Source organism: Elephas maximus, chromosome 20, assembly GCF_024166365.1.
Source record: "Elephas maximus indicus isolate mEleMax1 chromosome 20, mEleMax1 primary haplotype, whole genome shotgun sequence".
Taxonomy (NCBI): domain Eukaryota; kingdom Metazoa; phylum Chordata; class Mammalia; order Proboscidea; family Elephantidae; genus Elephas; species Elephas maximus.
The window spans coordinates 57,995,099-58,017,229 of record NC_064838.1 but is presented as its reverse complement, the minus strand read 5'-3'; the positions used below and the strand labels follow the sequence as shown (position 1 = coordinate 58,017,229).

At 46.8% G+C, this 22,131-nt stretch overlaps 1 protein-coding gene across 11 annotated transcripts in view; it reads right to left on the bottom strand.

The window, feature by feature from the left end:
- The window catches only part of CACNA1D (calcium voltage-gated channel subunit alpha1 D), a 386,495-nt gene that overhangs the window by 38,212 nt on the left and 326,152 nt on the right, over nucleotides 1-22,131 (bottom strand). For 5 of the 11 annotated variants that reach the window (XM_049862930.1, XM_049862933.1, XM_049862935.1 and 2 more), the window contains 5 exons: nucleotides 21,921-22,122; nucleotides 19,589-19,747; nucleotides 17,679-17,789; nucleotides 9,400-9,483; nucleotides 2,019-2,147 (listed from right to left, as the gene is read on the bottom strand). In XM_049862930.1, coding sequence (XP_049718887.1) covers nucleotides 2,019-2,147; nucleotides 9,400-9,483; nucleotides 17,679-17,789; nucleotides 19,589-19,747; nucleotides 21,921-22,122 — 685 coding nt within the window. Of the gene's footprint in view, nucleotides 1-2,018; nucleotides 2,148-2,556; nucleotides 2,602-8,842; nucleotides 8,927-9,399; nucleotides 9,484-17,678; nucleotides 17,790-19,588; nucleotides 19,748-21,920; nucleotides 22,123-22,131 lie in introns of all 11 variants that reach the window. The other 6 variants (XM_049862927.1, XM_049862929.1, XM_049862932.1 and 3 more) reach the window with 4 other exon arrangements.

Genomic DNA, 22,131 nt, shown 5'->3' with positions numbered 1-22,131 from the left:
CTGAGCATTTCCAACAGAGACTTAATGATTTTTAAAGTCACCACTGTATTCCTTTGTGAAATTATCATAATTTATCAAACCATTCGAAAACACTGCATAAATTTAGATTACTTCTTTCTTATATGGGCATGTTTGTGGGGGCAGGGGGATATTGTAGATAATGCTGTAAAGGAGCATCTTTATGCAAAATCCCCTTGCTTCTAACCAAGGGATTTAATTAGGGTGAAGTCTCAGAGGTGGAACTACTGGGTCAGAGGCAAAGAACCACCTTCTGGCTGTTGCTGTAGAATGCCACACAACTTTCTTAAAATGCAATACACCTTTCTTAAAATGCACGCTTTCTGGAAGAACCACAAAGCGAGGGGCTGGACCAAGGAAGAAAAGGAGCTAGCTGGGTGGGCACCAAGCTTGGGTTCTTTCTCCTCAACAACATCAAATACAAGTGACTGTGTCTGATCAGACCCTGATCCTTTAATCCAATGCTCCTCAACTTCTTTTCTATCTCACCACGTGGTGGAAGATGTCTGTATGCACGGGGATGCTTAATTTCTAGCACATACTCTTAAAGCATCTACTTTCTCTCCTATCTGAGAAGGTTATCAGGAACTCAGCAGCTAACAAGTTATGCCACATCCCAACTTGGGCTAGCTGTGGATCTGGGACTGCCAGCCTGGGCCAGTGTAGTAGGCACCATCCCCGACAGCTGGACTGGTTAACGGACTCCCACAGGGTTAGTTTCATCCATTCCTCATCCTAACCACATGCACTTTCTTCCTAGGTTAATGAGTACTTAAGACTTTTTGGGGGATCATTTCTCGGTTTTCATAAGGTGCTATTCTGCGAGACGAACATCTTACCTATAGTGACATTATAGATACAGGCACGATTTCATTGTACCTTACAGCAGTTAATTAACCAGCTTTGGTACTTTATTACTGATAACAAAGACTGTGCTTTCATCCCTTCCAGCTGACCAGACTCACTGGCTGAGGGCCTTACTCTGCCCTGCCTTTCTCAGAGCTGCAGGCCTGGCTCCTCTACCTCATTCTCCTCTAACAGGGCTTCTGACTTCCCTTCTTTGGGCTCGTGCATGTATCCCTTTCCCCCAGATTCCATTCCTTTTCTTCTCTACCTGTTACAATCCCACCCACTGTAGAAAAACACGTATTGGGATATGAACACTGGTCACCTCGGAAGTTGGGAAGGGGCAAGTTTGAGCTTTCCTTTCCTAGATCTTTAGATAGCTTTGCTTATATGAGCACTGATGACTTTTGAATTAAAAAAAGTCAAATAATAAAGAACAGAAGATTCATGATTCACTTTCTAACGTTTGCACATATCCAGTGTACCTTCTAACAAGAATCTGTACCCCTCCCCACAGCGGCTTCAGGCTGGAAGGTACAGGAGAAGCTGGGTTCTGTTCAGGAGCAGAGTAGAGCCTGGCTACATCAGCTTGTAGAATCAAAGGTGACAAAAGAGACCTGGCTTATACTTAAATGTCCTGAACTCTGTAATCCTTCCAGGCCTCAGACAACCCAGAGGCTGATGATGGGTATATGCTGGCCCAGGTGAAGTGGTCTCTGATTCTTATACAGACTAGCTGACAGACAGGATTGCCCCAGCCTTGTGAGGAGATGCCACCCCAGAGAGAGGCTGTTAGGCTGCCAGGGAGTCTGCTACGACCCTCACTCTCTCAGACATCGTCATTCCCCACTGGCACCCTGGGAAGGATGAGCTTGAAGGCTCCACATCTCTACTGGAAAATGTTGCAGATCTCTCAGCTATGTGTCCTTACTGCTTTCTCTTCTGTTTCCTTTAGGCAAGTAACCCTCTTGGATTTGCCCAAGTAGTGTTAGGTCAGGTCTCTCCAGCATTCCATATTCTCTATTGACCTAAGTCTACATAGTGTCCTAGGAAGGGACACGGGAGGAAGTCCGGATTTTCTAGGACAGGGGACAACCACTCACTTAAAAATGATCTTCAGAGACAAAGACAGAGGCCCTTGGCATGGCTCTTACCTGAAAGGATTTAATAAAAGTCCACAGCAATGTCCGGATGCCTTCTCCCCTGCTGAGAAGCTTCACCAGTCGCATCACTCGGAAAAGACGGAAAAAGGTGATGGAGATTCTATTGCTCTCTTCAGAGTTCTGAAGGGTTATCATGGAGAGGTCAAACCCAACGGGAAGTAGAACATGCAACACTTTCAGAAAAACAGCAACGGATGCAAAGGTGACAGAGGTAAGAACTGAAGATGTGTTTCTAGGGCCTTTTCACCTTAAAAAGCACGATATGAAGGGAAAGTCACATGCTAACAATACAGGGCTTGGAAAACTGTGTCCACACAGCACATGCACGTCCACGTGTTCTACTGTGTTAAGAGGAGAACGCTGGGTTGGTCAAGAGTACTGGACACTGATGATGAATGCAAACCACTGCAGACACTGTTCTGGAAGGACAATCATGGAGAATACAGAAAAACCCATGGGAAACTCGACATGGCCAAATAATAAACTCAAGGAAAAGGCCCAGCCCCTGGGAACTAGTTACTGATCTTACCCCAGGTGCAGCAGTTGGGACAGGGACATTTTCACTTTCAGTTGGCTTTAAGAAATCAGAGATTGAAAATGTATTAATGAACTGGGAAGGAAGTAGTGGTTCAGGAGGACATTCTCCCCATTTAAAAAAATTTGTGGTTAATGTCTGAGGGCAAGGCACCTGTCCTCTCCCTGAGAAGATGCCAGTGGCACTACGTGGAGCACTAGGTCTGAGAGTAGGCAGCCATTGGCACAGGCACAGACACACTACTGTCTAATCACATCCAAGGACATGATGGTCCAAGGCTGACAGACACCAGTAAAAAATAATGCTGCAAGGTCTTAGTTTTCCCTAAAGGCAGAAATGCAGAGTGCAACTCCGTGTATTCTAGGGGGATCAGCTTTCTTCTCTTAGTCAGGCTTAGGTCTCTGAAGGTAACTGGCTCTGCACCGGCCACTCCCGATCCTGAGGAGCAGAATGGCTCTAGGAGACAAGGCAAACAGAGCTACACCTGCCTGCAGCCCACAAACCTCCAGGACCGCTCTCTGTTCTCATCGGACCAAGTGTGCCTGATGATGCCTTCCCTGGCACAGAACAACTGAAACACAGCAATGTCACTAGGAACCCAAGACAAACAGATTCTGGGAGAGTTAAAGGGGGTCTCTACTTCACCTGGGATGCTTAGAAGGTGAAGTCCACCATGGGCTTGTCAAAGCCCTGGCTTGCTATTTCTATTTTCCTCTTCTATTACCTTACCTCTAAACAAAAGACATCTTTTTAAAGGGACTTTTTTTTTTTTTTTTTAAGAGCTTTAACAAATGAAGGAACTAGTTTTCCAAAGTCCCCTCTGTCTCCTGTACCATCTCCCTAAGGAGTTTGCACAGGGAGGCTTCACTCTTGCCCACATGGGTAGAGTATGCCGGTGTGCGCATGTGCTCACAAACACACACGTGCCCTTGCCTGCCTATGCGCAGGGACCAGAGAGTGTACCTAAGATAGAGTGCTCCACAGTGATACTTTGAAAATGTGCCTGACTTGTTGGACCTGATCAGAGAATAAGGAGGACTGCTGCTTGGGGATGACACTCTTGCTGACCATGATCTGGCCCCCCGCTCCTTCTGCTCGCCCCTTTCTGTCCTGCTCCAAGCCTGAGAGACCATTCACCAACCTGTCCTCGTGGTATGGGAAAGCTAGTAGCCAAACTGACTCCTGAAGTGAACATCTGTTTTTCAACTGATATCTCTGAAGTATGACAAATCGTGGGCTCTGAATGTCAAACCACGGTATTCTTTTCTTTAAAAAGCAAAAAGGAGGGGGAGAGAGCAATTTGAGGAGGAACAAGGCAGCACACCATGCAGGAAAGGAAGGAAAGAGGAGACAGCACGCCAAACTGCATGCACCCCCAGTGCACCTGCGGCACCTCCCTCCTCCCCACCACTCTGGGCAGGAAGGATGGCTCAGGGAGGACGTGGCTGGCAGCATTGGGGGACAGCATAAGATGCCAAAATATCTTACAAACTGGAAGTGCCCTGAGGATGGTTTTGCCCAAGCTACAAATGCCAGCCAGACAAAAAGTGCTGCCCAGTAGCTCTCAGCCTGGGCTGCACGTTGAGACCACAGGGATCTTTTAACAAAATGATGCCTAGGTCTCATCCCAAAATGTCTTATTTAATTGAGCTGGGTGTGCCTGGGCACTGGAAATTTTAAAACCTCCCAAGTGCTTCTAATGTGCCACCAGAGCTGAAAACCATCATCCCAGGCCAAGGTTAAGCTGGGCCAGTCTTCAGCTGGTCGACCATGGCAGCTAATTCCCTTTAGGTCTGGTGTGGCCCTTCAGAATGAGACCATCAGAAAACCCCACTCAGGTTGTGACAGCTGAGAATTGGGGTCTTGTGGAGTTGATGAAGGTTCTGTACTCAGATAGGCTTTGCAGCCCTGTAAAGAGATTAGGCTCCATCCTCACTTTCCTTACAAGGGATGGAGGTAGGTTGGGAACAAAGGGAACTGGTAAAGAGTGGAAATGGAGCATTGGTGAGGTGATGCTCAACTGGACTCCTGGGATCAATGGCAGCCCATTTCTAACCACAGGACACCCCTAGAGGACACAAGATTGTGGAAGAGTTCACACCCCAGGTAGCTTTCCAAAGACATCCACTAGGGACTGAGTGATCAGTTCTCAATAGAGAATTCCAGGTCATCTCAGGGACTAGACCACATGGCCTTAGTAGCTCCTTCCAACTCTGAGATGCCACAATCTCCAGGTGGGCACACCTGCAGGAAGAAGGCCCCCCAGCCTCAGTAGGTCAGGCTACATGGCTGGGCCTAGAAAGCTCCTGAGAACCCTGGGACTCTCCTGATGTTCCTCTCCATCCCTTCTCTCGGAGTCTCAAGCAAGATCTTTAGGGACAGACTCTGGGCCATCCCACTGCAGCTGTGGAAGCCAAATCAGCCCTGAATTTCCCAAGTGAAATCAAAGGGATCAGTCTGCACTTTCTGTAATAATTCCCATCTTAGCCTGAAAGAGCTAAGCATATGCAGTTTTCCAAACCACACAGGAAGCAAATCAGCATGACAGAACTTGTAGGCCAGTTCCCCTGATGCATCCTGGAGAAGCCAGTCTCCTGGGGGAAGACTCTGACAGAGCCTCCCGTGACTGCTTCTGACCTGGAATGTAATACCTCTGCGGGCGAGGATTTCTATATCTGTGCCCGCAAATCAGTACCTTGATGACCCAGTTTGTGGAAAAGGGTTAGATAAGGAATGGGGGCGGAGAAGTCTAAAGAAGCTGACCACAGGTTCAAGGCAAGATGCCAAATGACTCCATTGGGCACCTGGTCCAAACCAGGTATTTGACAAGTCAGGGAAAATTTGACAATCCCTGGGAGTGAGCTCCCTACAGACTTTTCACATTCTTTTCAATAAATAATAACAAGGCAGACATGGTTTCTAAATAAGTATTTTGCCTCTCGAGCAATAATGATAATGGGCAAAGTCTACGTGGCAGACAGCCACCTCCCACATTAGGGAGAGTATGTTGCTGGGTCATTTCACCATTCAAGGAGCAAACAGGCATTAAAGAGGGAGCAAAAGTGAGCCCGCCAGTCATCCTGACATTTTAGCAGCTTTGTGATGTTATGACCAACTGTGGTGAAGACAAGTCCATGAGAGCTATCACACCATGAGCAGAGCAGGGTGGGGCGTGGGGGGGGAGCCACAAGGAGAGGGCTGGGTGAGCATGCAAGGAGGACAGCAGAAAGGGCCATCCAAAATGTTTCTGCAAAGAATACAAATGTCAGCTCCCCCCTCATTTTCAGGCCAGATAATTCATTCTTAGAGACTATGCTGGCAAGTCACAGAGCCAAGTGTGGCTGACCAAGATGGCCCCAGATCAGGCCTGAGGCTGGAGAAAACAAAATAAGGAGCGTGAAACAATTTAGATGACCACGACCAATTCTTGGCATGTCCCGTGAAACTCGGTGAAAAACAAAGGTAGGTAAGCCAAAAAACAAGTATACAGTCTTTAGAAGTGGTTTGGCTTTAGCAATGACTCCACCGTATATATGTTTATATATACTTGCCGCTACAATTTTCTAAAAATAAAACCAACATGAAAATCAATTAGGCAACAGAAAAGAAAGATCAACAGAGATGGGGGAGAGAGCACCCAAAAATAAAACCAACATGAAAATCAATTAGGCAACAGAAAAGAAAGATCAACAGAGATGGGGGAGAGAGCACAGCAGGGGAAATATTGTGATAATGATGACTTATGGCAGCTAAAAACAGCCAACGATGAGCTGAGGGTGTTCATGTTCAGGTGACCTGGGAGCTGTCTGTGTGTGCAGTGAGGAGGGGGAGAGGCACAGGAATCAAGTCTCACTCTTATATGTATTATCATCAGAGGTTAAGGGTATTTGGTCTTTTTACCTTTGTACCTCCCCAAAGCCTAGTCCAGGGCCTACAAATGGTAGATGTCCAATACATGTGTGTTGAAAAAAATGAATACATGACAAGGCAGCCTTGAGAATTCCCTCTGTGTCAAAGTTCACAGGGCCCCGGTGCAGAAATACTGCAGTCTCCTAAGGCGGTACTCTACTGGCCCAGGGTGGAGAACTGGCATTGTTACCAGCTGGGGAGAGTTTGGTCTCAGGCTGCATCTAACCAGGGGGAAGGTCACTGACTGGAAGAACCATATGGGAATGTTTACCAGTGTAATTTTAAAGTCTAATTGAGTGCCTGCTTTGTATAGATGCCCCACTGTCGAATGCTGATTCGCATGGACTTTTGTGGACCTGGCACTTCCTGACTGATGGAAGATGAAGAAGGACAACACAGACATGCTGAGGAGCAAGGCTGGGCCAGAGGGAACAGGTACAGTGAGCACCTCCCGCAGCAGCCACACACCACCAGCCAGCAGGTGCGTCAGGCATTCGAAAGCTGGGCTGTCCATTTGGTGGACAAACCTTGGCCACATCCTGGTGCCCAGAAACTAAGCATTTCCACCCCACTCTGACTTATATAGGTCTGTTCCAGAATTTTCATGTAAGTATATATACTCTTATGTAGATGGCAAGCACAGCACTTTCCATTGTGAGATAACTGAGCAGGCAGATGCCTGATCATGAACACTCAGGATAGAGTCCACGGAAGCCAGTTAGGGTCCTGCTGGTCTCCCATTAGCATCAGATTGCTTTAGAACACACATCACATATACTTTTTGAACTATGGCAATTTTATAGCTGACTTAAGGAATACCTCATAGAAAGCAGAGTTTACATAAATCTGGTCTTATGGAGGTTGGGGATGTGTGTATCTAGGTCTAGTAAAACGCCCCGTTCTAGTTGTGGCATGAATTTGAGTGCAATGCGGCTTACATCACACTCTTGGGCATGCATAATGTCTTAGTTCATTCACTTATCACAACGTGGAAAACCTACACTTGCGATAATGCGTAACACTTTTGAGTTCTTAGCATAAATTTTCACTAACACTCACATCATTTTATCATCACAAAATACCTATGAGGCAGGGAGGGCAGATATTATTCATCCCATTTGACACATGAGGAAACTTGAGGCCCAGTTCCAACAAGTGAGTTCTGGACTAGGGCTAGGATTGCCCCACCAGTCTATGCTCTAGAGTCAGACTGTCCCCCAAACCAGAGGCATAAAGAGTTTTGCTGTCCTTATTTGATACAGGGTGTCTGGGCACCAGGATGGACTTCATAGTCCCACAGAGGTCAGCAGGTATGGCGTGGCGGCCCCTTCCCGGCCAGGCATGGGAGGAGGGGTGCTGGACTGGCAACGTGGAACAGAAAGCTGACACTGCACAACAGCCTCATCATGCACTGCTCATCCCTGGGAAGGGTCCTGTGCCACCTGGCATACACTGGACACCCATTAAGACTCGCTGATGAACTGGTGACAGACCATGTGGACAGGACCATTTCTCCTTGCCCCAGGCCCTTCCAGTCCAGGCATCTGCCAGATCCCAGAGAAGCCTTGGCAGGATGGAGGAGGTGGGGGGATGAGGGGGTGGGGTGCTTTCCTTTCTTGAGCCTCTTAGTTGTGAATGGGGTACTCAGGACGCTTCCTGTGGGAGGTCCCTCCCCCTTCCATGCTGCTACTGTGCCTCCCCCCACATCAAATGGTTCAACTGAATATGACAAAGGAGTGCTGACACCCCCTCCTGATATGCACTAGGCCCTCCCTCCTCTGGTCCTGAGCATGCGGCAGTCCAGGCAGCCGTCTAATCTGCACACCCTCTGGGAAGCTGGAAGGTGGGTTTTCCCCAGTGTCATCAGTTGGACTCAGAGGAGACACAAGATTCAGGTGAGGACTACCAACAGTGACCACGTGCTCAGGGCGCAGCTGCAGGGTCTCTCTCCCATGGCTTCATGGCACCATGGTGAGCACACAAGGCACACATCATTAACTCAATTTTCAGCTGGAAAAACTGAGGCACAAAGCACTCAGGCGACCTGCCAAGGTCACACAGCTACTGAGTGAGAACGTCTTCAAACTCACACAATTCAAACTTCAATAAGATCACCTTTTAAAATACCGTTTTAGTTCTGAAATGGCACTTTGAACATGATTTTTACTTCCCTACTTTCTTTTGGGGATATGGTGAAGGGGCCGGGGCGGGGCATGGGGGAGGAGGCACTACAAATTGTTCTTAATCTTCCAGAAAAAAATCTACATCTGAATTTCTGATGTGTATAGAGATTCACAGGTAAGACCTCTGCTCCTGAATGTTAGACTGAATGAAAACAATTACATTATAGGACACGAAGTTTGCTACTTACATTCACTTCAGTTATAGCAATATCAACGACGCTACCAACAACAATTAAGGCATCAAAAGTGTTCCATGCATCAGTGAAATAGTGCTGTTAGGGCAAGCATTCAGAAGACACAGGGGAGAGGAAGCACAACAGGGAAAAAGAAGAAAAGGACAGTGTTATCAAAGGGGAACACTCTAAAATTACACCACCTAGCTACTTGAAAAATGTGCCTTAACACAAACATGTTACAGATATGTCAATTTGGGTATTGCTTCTGACACAGCAGATAAAAAAACAATTAGAGATACCCTATCTCACCTTGCCTGCCAGGGACCTGGGTAAATGCTGCAAAAGGTCAGGACTCCTAAAAAGGTTGTAGGGTAAGGCTCTACCCTAAAATGCTTCTTTCAACTTGTCTCTTATCCACCTTTTGTTAGGACATTCCTAGTTTTAGACCAAGTAAGATTGGGACCTGTGACTTGTCCAGGTGACGACACGACAGGGCAGGGAGCAGAATGTGCAGAGACAGAGACAAGCGGACACAGAGGCAGTGGGCGGCCAGGGCCATGCATACTCACGTCCGCTTCGCTGAGGGCCACGTCTATAATGCTGCCGATTACGATGAGGGAGTCAAACGTGTTCCAGGCATCACTAAAATACCCCTGGACAGAGCAGGCAGGGGGCAGACGTTTATGAGCATGTATGTATGAAACGCCACACGGACCATATGGGGACACAGCCAAGTCCCTGTAGCACCCATGGCAATCAGGCGGGGTGGGAAAGCCAAAGGAGAGGCAACAATACTGCCCACTGGTGGAAAGGGGCACAGAAGGGTAGCTGTGCACCTGTATGTGTGACAGGGAGCATACACATACATGCATACACACACACACCCACACACTCACGCCCATAGCCTCATGATTCAGAGAAGCACCAAACCAAGTGGAATGTCTGCGGGGCTGAAGGAACATTTGGGCAACCCTATCCTGGCACCTACAGTGATGACCTCAAGCCCTCATGAGCTGCCAAAGAGTAAGGTTCTCCCACTCCTTCCACAGGACATACAGTCACTCCACTTCTTTATCTTCTCCAACTTTCAGAGGACTGTAACCAGGCATTTCACAGCTTCTTATTTCTACAAATAAGCAGATGTGTCACCCTTCAAACAAACCAACAATGCTTCCCCTTCATTGCCAGTCCAACAGGTACTACAAAGTATGTACCTACCCTGTGGCAGGTTGACAGAGCCAAGTCCCTGTCTTCAAAGAGCTCTGGGCCTAACAAGGACACAGACACAGCTTACAGGGAGATTCACAGTCATGTTCACTGGTCAGAGATACAGAATTAGGGCAGAGAAATGTGCTCTGGATGTGAGGATGGACGGCTCGGTGTAGGGAAGTCAAGGCAGGTTTCATAGAGGAAAGGAGTACTGAAGGATGAAGAGCGTGCCCTTGAGAGAACCCCCAAATTGCCAACAGGCTCCTTCTGCCACCTCAACCCTTGTTCTTTTCCCCTCCTCCTTAACCATCCAGCCATAAAGGACTCCTTTCTTTCCCTCAAAAATACCACCAGGTTCTTCCCCACCTCCTGATGCCTCTGTAATCCTAACCTCCTCAACCCAAATCTACATATCCCATTTCTCTCCCTCCTTTGAGGCCAGATCAAGTGCCAACTCCTTGATGGAACCTTTTCAGACCCTCCCGACTTGCCCCTATCCACCACTGCGTTGACTCTGTACCTCTCTCGTGTATTCACTGCTGAACTTTGGGTCTTTGTCTACAGGTCTACTACAACGACAGCCCTCAGGGGTGAGGATTGCATATATTTATTCTGTCCCACCTCCAAGCCCACTACCTAGCCCAGGGCCTTGAGCCCCGTTAGTACTGGGCACACTGAGCTGTCTCTTTTTTTCAATTAACATGTACCCTACTTTGCCTGGGTCTTTTTTTTTCAGGTCCTCATATCTTATAGGAAGTCTGAAGGCACAACGACTCTATTATTGTGACTTAAAAATCTATAAACGCATGTCATACAAATTACATCTTCCGGGCTTAGCACGTCAGGCGTGAAGTTAGTGCCTGCTGACTCCCAACACCCCCGGGAAGTCCTTCATCAGAGGGAGTGACAGGGAAGTACAGTACACAGAGCCGGAGGCTTCTGGTTTCAAGAGAAAGACTGTCAAGGTCAACAACTCTGTCTGTAAACCAACTGTGTCTTTTCAAAAAGCTGTAACATGTTTTGGAAATAAAAATTCAGGTCCGAATTATATAAAAAGGGGCCCAGCATGCTTACAACCTCGTACATTCAGTGCTGTTTAAAGAAAACCAGCACAGAAGGTACTTTGAAGTGCCAGGCCCCATGAACTTGGGATTGAATGCAGGCCCAGAGGAAGTCACTGCAGGGGCCTGCCTTTTGTGACACCACAGAAAATGCGCACACGTTGGCTGGCCTTATAACTGGAATAGGGATGTTTTTCTAGTTACTGTTAATCACTCCAGGTGCATTTACAGGGGAGTTATGACACTGTGACTGATTTTTCTAATTCCATTTTAAATAATACAAGACTTTCTCACCCAACTACCCTGATTTCTGATCTGCTCTGTCTTCCCCTCTTACAACCATCACGCCTCTTTCACACTTTACCACACTGACCACTACCCTTTCAGACTCCTGTCTCAGCCATCTCACAGCTATACAAAAAGAGTTAGCCTGCACTACCTCTGAAGATTTGTGCGTAAAAGTCTAATCGGAAGGCCTATTCAAAAAATACCCCATCTTACATCTTTTAGCTTTTCTTCTCATGAATTCATGACTCTTGGCTGCAAAAAGTGATGAAAGATGGGCCATCTTTGAGGTCTAGACTAGTGCGTCTCAACATTCTGGACAGAGATGAGATAAAGAGCCTGTACCAGGACATAAAAGAATATGCTGCTTCCTTCACTGAGGAAGTCTTGTAACAAAAAGTCAGCTGAATCAAACAGTATGCTTAGCGTTGTAGTTGACGTACCTGGGTCATAAGCATGCCGTGCCCTCTTTTATATTATTTACATAGTCTTGAACACGTCAGAAACGGTTCACTAACTGGCAGCTATGCCATAGATTATGCTTTGAGGGACAAGGCCTGCCCTTTTCTTCATGGATTTAATAGCAACTCAAAAGCTAAAAAGTGTGTGGTGATCCCCTCCTCTCCTCTAGGGAGGAATTCATGCCTTAATTATATACTTGGTTATTAGTTACATGTACCACCCTTGCCTGCATCTGTACCGTCTATTCCGCTTCCCTCCTGTTACATTCGTGACCCCCCCGCCCACATCTGTGCCAGATGCTCTGCTTCTCATCTGTGACCCCCCCTGCCCACATCTGTGCCAGATGCTCTGCTTCTCATCCGTGGTACATGATCCTCCTAGAGAGCAAATCCACCGCTTCTGCACTGAACATCATCTCCACTCATCTACTCTGAGACTTTATTCCTGAACAGCTCCCTTCTCCACAATGATCAATGTTCTTACTTTTTCCTGTCAGCCTACAAACTATTCTCCACTGAGGCGATTCTGGCCCACTGTGGTATAAAAACCACTTTACACCGCCACGACGTGGGCTAACACCTCTTCTGGGTCATGGAACCTTTTGGCAATCTCATCAACTATCTAGAAAATCCCTCACACTCACAAAATTCTGTAAATTCTAGAAAGCTCATGGACCAAAGGCTGACACTCCTAATCTAAGTGAAAAGAAGCTTGAGTTGGTGCAGGTGGCTTGAATCACAGGCTCTGACCAGGTGGCTCTGTGAGGGGCCCAGGGGAGGCAGGAAATGCCAGCCCTCCCTTTCTTCCCACATGCTGTTTCCCTGTTTAGTAGTCTCCTATTTAGTAAAATCACTGTCAAGTGAACATGACTCAGTTCCTACCAAAGTCACCATAAGATAGAAAATAACTAGAAGATAAGACACGGGCGCCTGGCAGAGGGCCCATTTCTATGCTCTCTTCTCTTGGCCAATGACCGCATGTCCTCCTACAGCTGAATTCTGAGGCCAGGGTCCCTTCAGTCAAATTTTTATTATCTTCTGTCCAGCTCCACCTGCCTGAAAAGAGCAAACAAGTCAACCACATGCAAAAATATCTATTACTCAGAAACATGTCTGACTCTGGAAATTTAAAATCATAAACCAGGCTAATGTGGGCGTTAGGGTCAGGAAGCTCTATCTTTAAGAACCCTATTCCAATTGTCAATGTCTGTCTTCTGCTAGACTGTGGTTCTGGAGGGTAGATCCTGGGTTCTGATTGTTCCTAGGCCCCCAGGACATAGCACAGGCTTGGCATGTGGTAGTGGGACAACGTTTGTGGAATGGCTGGAAATGGGAAGCAAGAAAAGCAGCCCAAGCCCAGGTTTTTGATGCCTGATTCGCATTTACAGATCTGAAGAAGCCCACACAAGTGACCTGCCTCTTTTGCTGTTTACCACAGCAACCAGATCACTTACCAATTCTGCCAGGGATTCTTCAGGGAGTACTTCACCCACGTGATGATTCATGGTGCCAACTCTTGGCAGAAACTGTAACTGGCAGCTTTCTAACTAGCATAAGCCTTTCCAAAGGTCAAATGGGGACAAAGTAAAACGTATTCAATTTTGGCTACTCTACGCTGTCCCTATGTCCAAATGTTCTATGACAGAAAAACAGGCACTGTCTCAAGCCAACTCAAGAAGCTACACCTACACAGGCTCAGCCATTTATTATTTTCTTCATTCTACCAATATTTACTAACTGTCATGCATCAGGCATCTTATTAAGCACTGGGGACCCAAAGATGAAGATGACTTAGCCCATAAACTCACATAGCTGCTCATTAGCTAATGCAGAGACAGAAATGGAGAAGTATTGATAACGACACTCCATGGTGAGCACCTAACAGGTGTGCACGCAGAGGGAAGGGCCGCCTCTGGCTGGGATGGGAGGGATGCATCACAGAGGAGGGGATATCTCAGGCAGGCCTTAAAGGATGATGAGGTTGAGAGGAGGGCTTCCAGGCAGAAGCATGTGGGCATACCAAGGTCTAGCATGTTCAATAATAGTTGGGAATGAGAGGTAAGGAAGAGGGAATGGCAGGAAACGAGGCAGAAATGTAAAAGGGGCCAAACAGAGTTTGGTGGAGGGCTTTGAAAATTAGAGTAAGCAATAGGTGGCCAGTGGCAGAATTTCATCAGAAGAGTAGTATGTTCAGCTTTAGGTTTACAAAGGGAATGTGTAGAAGATAAAGGCAAAGGGGCCGAGGCCAGAGGCAGGGAGATCATCCAGAAAGCAGCCAGTCTCGAGGGAGAGAAGAGCAGTATAGGTTTGGAGGACTTGGAGGTGACCACTGAGGCCCTGGGCATGTGGGCATTTTGCAAGGTGAGAAGGGAAGGCACAGGCTGAGGGGCTGGAGCCTATGAAGAAACCCAACATAAAGTTCTAGTTATGGGCAGGAATATTTGGTCTCAAGTGTTACTTGGCTTTAAAACACATCACCTAGAAAACGTATGACCACTGAAGAAGTGAGAGGACACAGGAGGTGGACAATGTATGCTAGGAAGACTGCTGGGGCTTTATTACGGAGCCTTGTTCCTCTCAGGGACCTGTAACAGAGAGCACTGCCCTGGGAGCAGACAGGACCAGATGACCCAGTGAAACTAACCAGCAGCTCTGCCCAGAAGCACAAGGACAGCACCAGAATACTCTCTTTTTCACACAATCCCCACTGTTCTTACTTTCTCCAAGCTCAAGTGGCTAGGAGCATAAATAAGACTTTTTCAAGGTCGAATCAAGATCAAAATGCTTTAAAGACTAAGACTCGGGAACAAAGTGTGGCTTGATGGAGAAAAGCCCACAACCAAGGCAGGTAGCCTGGCCCAGAACACATGTTGGACGGAACACCAGGAAGATGACATCTGGAAGCCTGAGGAGAGAACTTGAGACAAACCAGGACCTTCTCTGACTCCACAGAACTGCTCTTTATACCCACTGGAGCTGCTACTTTGGCAAAGGCCTTTCCTCCTGAATCTCCCTCCTTGGAGCAAAAGAATTCACTGGAGAGTTCCAGTGGCTTCCCCTGGGGTACTAGAGGGAAAGGCGAGGGGGGATGGGCTTGTCTATTCCTAAATTTTGGCCTACTTTTCAAAGCCCTGTGGGGGCGTAGTCAGCTCCAAATAGAAAGCACAATCTAAAGTACGTGAGGTCAGTTTCCAACTGGTGGATCTTCCCTTGGGGAGCAGATACAATAAATAACCTGCTTGCTTTTCCCTCATTCCTTTTCTCTTCAGCTTCTCACCACCTTCCACCCTTGCCTGACCAGTGCTCACAGACAACAACTCCCATGAAATGACACTGCCTCCTCTACCATGCCAGCTCTGCTTCCTACCTCCATCCCCCTCCCTCCTAGCCTGTAGGTGCTGGGCCATCTCACCTTGTTCTTTTCGTCCAGCGTGTTCTCTGCTAATTAAAAGTAGCCCTCAGGGTCAAGTTTCTCATTTCTAGCCCTTGTTCCCCCAAATTCCTTCTCACCTACCAGTAAGAATTTTGTCTAGCTTCACTTTCTGTATTCGTATTACAAAACAAATTATACTACAACCCCTGTTTCTCCTAACAGAGATACGGACAAGATGCCCCAAGGGAGCCTGGAAATAAGGCCCCTTGTACAAAAACTCTTCACAACACCTTTCAGTGTTTCCTGAGAAGAAAATGAAGTGCCAGAGTTACCCAACCCTTTGGTCCATGTGGCCTTCTTCTTGGAAGATTCTTCCCTCTCTAACTTTTACAACACCATTCTTCAGCCTGACTATCCCATCAATTAGGAAGGAGCGAGGCCTCACCGACTTCTACGTGAAAGGCTGTTTCTTCACTTAGGTTTGGTCTGTTAATACTGAAGAGACGAACAAGAAACAATATCAGGGAGGGTTTTACGAAGAGCTTTACTTCTCGGTGAATTGATACTCTCCCACTCCTCCAGGCACATAACTGTAGAAAAGCTATCTGCCCTGGCTTCAGCAAACATAGCAACAATCTCTTCAGGCATAGAGATGCCGTTATTGTTGTTTCAAAACTTCTATCAATTGTAATCTGTGGTTATCTTATGCTACCAAAATATCCTGCTCAGTAAAATGACAAAGCAGCACAATTTCTAGTGGAAATCACCCATTTTACAATTCTGATCTAGCAGAGCTGATTATAAATTAGCAACTCATTTCCTCCTTGGTATCACTGATCTGCTCTCACGTCACTGGGCTCTCCTTGGTTTGGTGTCAGCAATTTACTGGGAAAAGCAGTGTGCTACAGGATAACCAATGCAATGGCCTGCTAGAAGCATACGCGTACACGCGTGCGCGTGCACACCCACACCCACACCCACACCCACACACACGCACGCACGCTGTGGGTGAGCATGCTTTCTTCTCGGCCTGGAACAAGCTTCCAAAAACGTTGGAGCTCAATCCCTAGGCGAGGGAAGACACAGCACAGGGCGTCTAGGAAACGTTCTGATTGCATTTCTCAAGTACTTTCAATACTCTGACTTACAACCTTTCCATCAGTAGAGACAAATATTGTTCAAAGGAGCAAAGGTGAGAGGGAAGCAAACCAAAATCTCAAAGGAAGTTAAAATGAATTGGGAGAAGGAGGAAATTTTTATGTACGTAGATTTGGACAAGTCACAGTAAATAACGTCCGGCCATGCATGAAGTGCCGAATGTGACCCCACTGCAATCACCCCAATTCATCACTTACTAGTGTCCTTTCTTTTTGGTCCACAAAGATCTGATATAGATCGCACAGAAGTTAATTCAAATTAAAGAAAGGAACAGTTTTGAATCAGAATTCCAGGTAACTACGGAGTATGTGAACCCATCCGTTGTGTAACCTACGTATTGCTTAGTCTTATTGGCTGCCTTACGCACAGTTAAACAAATAACCGGGTCACTGAACTCTGTCATTCTCTAACTCGGACAGTCTGGGGCTCTGCTTTATAAGAAACTGAGGGTCAGGAGTCCCACAGCTCAGCCAGGATTTGCTCCTCTGCTTCGGGTTTTAGAATGAGGGAATGTCGCTGCTTGATGGTGAGGGTGACAGCAGCAGTAACTGACACTTGGATAGCACCGCGCTACGTGCCAGGCAGTCTCCTAAGCACTGCACATGGAATAATTCTCTGCTTCTCACCACAACCCTATGAAATACGGCTGCTGGCATCCTCATTTTGCAGAGACACAGTATGCTAAGTAGTCTAACAAAGTTTAACAAATTTCATGTCTTGCTTTGTTTTAAAGTGAAAATTTTTCTGAATTAAACAAAAGACCCTGAAGCAGTCTAGGGGATCCTGGTTTTTCACTTGGTATGGACGAGAGGTCTGCAGCTGGTATTACAACTTCCCTAAAAAGGTGTGTGTCCCTAAAAGGTGTAAAGAATGCCGTAGACCAAGAAGAACGAATACAACCAGTCTTTATGCTCAAAATCTGAAAGTGAAATCGGGGCCCAATTCTATTCTTTCTGATGGAGTATGTTAAAAATTTACTTCTTCCAGGACTCAAGTAATTAGGCAATTTTCTCTGAGACAGCATGATCATGCTGTTCTAGAAACAGAAAATCAGGTTTTGAAACAATCTCCCTTTTACAAATTCCCAATTCTCTCCTCCCTCCTTTTTCTCAGAATTGTTTTTGCAGATTTATTTTCCCACATGTATACAGATGCCCTAATCAGATTTTAATGTTCTAAGGTGATAACCCAATTAGCAACTAGAGCAATTCAGCACAACGCAGTAACACAAGACTAACAGGAAGTGGGTGCTTCTCTGAGGATTCAGCAACAGCCTTTGGGAAGAGGGCTCAGCGACTCACCTTAGGTTTAAATGCAATGACTTTTAAAACCATCTCAACGGTGAACACCCCAGTGAAGACCATGTTCAGGATGTCCATGGCGTCATTAAACATCTTAGACTGCTCATAGTGCTGTGGAGGAAGACAGAGGCATGGTTCTCGGATGCCCATTCCAGAGATTTCTAGACGAAAGCTCCCCAGCCCTCTAAGTCCCTGCAGGTGTCTTGTGCTCAGATACGGAGGCAACCTCTCCAAGCCTCTCTCAATGATTTGATCTGATGGGCACTGAGAGGTCCAAGTCCCGTGGCTAACTCCCCACAAAGTGCAAAAATTCATTGATGAGACAAAGGTGAATGGGGAGATTATGATCTAATAATAAAGGGGGAAAATACATCCGTTTTCTCTGTTCAGGAAAAAGAGAAGTCACCCTCTCTTCAGGTAGCGTTTATATGTCAGGGCTAGATCAAGACACTATACAAAAACCACCAAAACGTCTGTGAATAAAGGTAGAATTTGGTTACGGATAAATTTTATGCCATTCACATTAATGGCTTTAACACAAGCGCTAGTTTATGCTTAACAAAAGGCGGTATGACCTTGAATTCACATTTTCCCTCAGCACAAAACACTATCAGCATATGGTCCCTCTCATTCATAAAGAATTCTTAAATTTAAGAAAAGTGCCCCCAATTTTCTCCTTGACTATCCTTAGACCTAACGGTGTGGGGGTTCAGTGGCAGAATCCTTCTTTGCCTTCCATGCAGGAGAGCTGGGTCCAATTCCCGGCCAACGTACCTCAACTGCAGCCACCACCTGTCTTTCAGCGGAGGCTGTGTTTTGGTATGAGGCTGAACAGGTTTCAGCAGAGCGTCCATCTAAGGCAAACTAGGAAGAAAGGCCTGGCTATCTACTCCCAAAAATCAACCGATGAAAACTCTATGGATCATAGTGGTCTGATCCACAACCTATCATGCAGGTGGTGCAGGACTAGGCAGCACTTCTTTCTGTTGTTTATGGGGTCACCATGAGTCAGGGGGGTCACCATGAGTCGGGGGCCAACTCAATGGCAGCTAATAACAATAACAATATCCTTAGACTCATTTTTCAGACAGAACTGAGGGGTAATTTGTTTTACCCAAGTTCTGAAAGTTGGCTAGAAAACTAGATAGAGACCTTGGCCTCTGCCTTCTGTCCTAATGCAGTATCTACTGGACAACGTAACTTCTGGAAATGTTCACTGTTAATATCACGCTGTATTTCAACTCAGCCAGTTAAAGTGGGTTGCATTGTTGGACCCCATTGTGAGCAAGAAGTTAACTGTAATGCAGGTCAGGTCAAGTATGGATTCTTCATAAACTGGGAAATTCTCCACCACCGTTCTGAGAGCTCCTTAAGGACAGAAACGTGACTTATTCTTGGTGTGTTCACTCTATGTCAGTCCCAGAATTAAGTGACTAACACAAATTATCTAGCTTGACCCTCATCTCTGAGGTATACAATAGACACCCCCATTTTACCAATAAAGAAAGCAAGGTCCAAGGAATTTAAATAACTTTCCCAAGGCCATCCAGCTGGTAAGGAGTAAAGTTAGAACTGAAACTCCTATCTACTTCCAGAGCTTGAGTCCCCAACAGTACCTGGCCACAGGAGGTCCATAATACATGTTTATAGACTTGAGTGCCACACTCAGCCTCCATAAAAATATAACCTGCCATCATGCTGTTTACCTTGTAAACAAAAAGCAATCTTAAACTCCTACCACGACAACTGTTAACTAGCATAGAGCTCTGGACAGACTGTATGTAGCCCAGACTCATCAGAAAATCAACCCCATTGTTCTGCAAGCAGGGTTGCATTCTATCCTCAGGACTGAGGCATGGGGCTGTGCAGAAGGCCCCAGACTTGATCCCTACAGTTGTCTCCATTTTTACCTGCATGGCCAAGCAGAGTGTGTTGAGCATGATGAGGACAAACATCATGTATTCGAAAGGCGAGGAGTTCACCACGTACCAGAACTTGTACTGGTAGGGGTTTTTCGGGATGTATCTCCGCAAAGGACGAGCTTTCAAGGCATATTCAACGCACTGACGCTGCAACGGCAGAAAAGAGCAAAAATAGAGTTTTGCACATTTCTACGGAAAGAGGACACAGTTCACATCTTCTCTGAAAGAGCCGACTCAACACCTACTCAGAAGTGCCCATGGATGTTGGTGCAAACTGCTATGAGCAACCACCGTTCTTCCCACTGGCACTGCTCAGAGTCACTGGAGAGGGTCCCTCCTCCTTTACCCCATCTGATCCTCGTAGCCACCTTGGGGGTAAGCAGAACACCCATTTGGCCCCCATTTCACTGACTAAAAATTGAGGCCCAGAGCTTTTACCTGTCTTGCCTGAAATCCTTCAGTGAATATACAGAGGAGTAAGGACTTAAGCCAGGCCTTAGGATTTCCTTTCTCCTCAACTGGTGGATTACATCTCTAGCTCTCATGCCTATGCTGTTATCCAAGACAGGAAGCCCAATAATGAGAGACATAGAAATCCTCAAGAACCAGACGGGCTGGGATCACTGCCTGAGGCTGTCGGCCCACAACTTCCGCAGGATGAACCTACAGGGAGCACCTCTCAGGAGCTGGAACGAGTTAACCATAATTGTCTTATGATGCACTATGTGTCCATCCAGGAGATTTTGAGGCTAGGGTCCTTGTCATGCTCATCTTAGAATCCCCCAGATTCTGCCAGGAACAATAGCTGAACTGAATGCAGATGGGGATCTAGCCAGAGCACTCTCTTTCCCACCCACCCTGGGGGCTGAGGCTGGTCTATTCTTTTAGCAAGGTCAGAGGGTGTCTCCCGCTCAGAATCAAGGTCCTACTTGTTCCTAGATTCTAGGCCTGCTACCTACCCTCCTGCTTTGATTCTCAGTTCTGACTTCAGATGGGAATCTGGCCCTGCTCTGGCCTCGCATTCTGACTCCAGGAATCCCCTACTAGAGCCTGTTCTGGACGTCAACGCTTATACCTCTGGCTAGGCCTGCTGGCCTGGGCCTGAGTCTTGCCCTGACACTCTTTTTCCTTGGGTAGCCAAAGAGCTGGTCCAGGCCTTTCTCTGACTGTCACTGGTGGAATCTGAAGGGACACCTGGACAACTCAAAGTAATATCTTCCTATAAGCCAAGCAAGCACTGCCCTCACATCTCCCCGAGTGGGCACAAGTGCATCACAGGACAGACCGCCTCATCATACCATGGTCACTTCCCCTCAGGAGTCCTGGCAGGCAGATCATTCTTGCCCACTAAAGTCATTATCAGAACAAAGATAGAGAACCTGGCGGGCAGCTGGGGGGACTCCCAGAACAGAATCTAGATCTTACAGACTCTTTTTTTAGGGCTGAAATGAACCTCTGAAGAGAAACTCCTTAATGCCCTCAACTTAGAAATAAGGGAGCAAGCCCCAGATCCACCCAAAGTTATAGTGAAGGCCCAGGTAGAGCAGGACTAGAACTCAGGTCTCCTGACTCCCTCGTATTATCATGTAATCAGAGCCAAGCACCCCTACCTCTATCAGACTGGTAAAAACAAGATGGGTAAAGAGTGAAAGATACCACAGCTACCTTAGTCCCAAGTTCAAAGGGAGTGACTTTTCCTGTGCTGTTATAGGGTACTTCCCCCAATTCAGTGGTTCTTAATCAGGGGCAGTTTTGCTCCCCAGGGGCATCTGGAAATGTCTGGAGTTGCTTTTGGTTGTCACAACTGGTGGGAATGCTGCCAGCATTTAGCAGGCAGAGACCAGGGATGCTGCTGAACAGCCTACGATGCACAGGATGCACAAGAGGAAACTATTCAGCCCAGAGTCTCAATCCTGCCAAGGCCGAGAAACCCTGCCCAAAGTGGATATAGAAGATTTTCTGCTAGTAGGGACTGTGGAAGTTTGGGCAGGTGCTTCCTGGCCCTTGGGCATACCACTCAGTAAGTTTCTAGGCTGTCACTGGTAGGTCATGACCACAAAAGGTGACCTAAGCCTTCTATGATTTTTCATCCACAGGTCTGGGAATAGATTTCATAATTACAAAGTCTAATATGTACCTAGAAACCTATCTCTCAGCAGTGATGACTCAAACTGACTCAGAATGTGCTCTGAACAGGCCCCAAGCACCAGGGACAGAGAGTAGGTGGGCACCCCTCTCTGTGCATGGGGAAAACAGCCAAAACAGAAGGTGCTGTTTTCTTGCTCAAGGGACAGAAGCCCAAACAGTGTGTGACTTTAACCTGATTTTTGTCCAGCTCACAGTTCTTATACTCTTTTTCTCCCTGCTCCTGAAACGTAACGATGACGAAACCCACAAAGATGTTCATCATGAAGAAAGCCACAATGATGATGTAGATGATGAAGAAGATGGAGATCTCCACGCGGTAGTTGTAGATCGGGCCGACGTTCTCACCGTTTGAGTCAATAGCTTTATACAGCAATCTGGAGAGC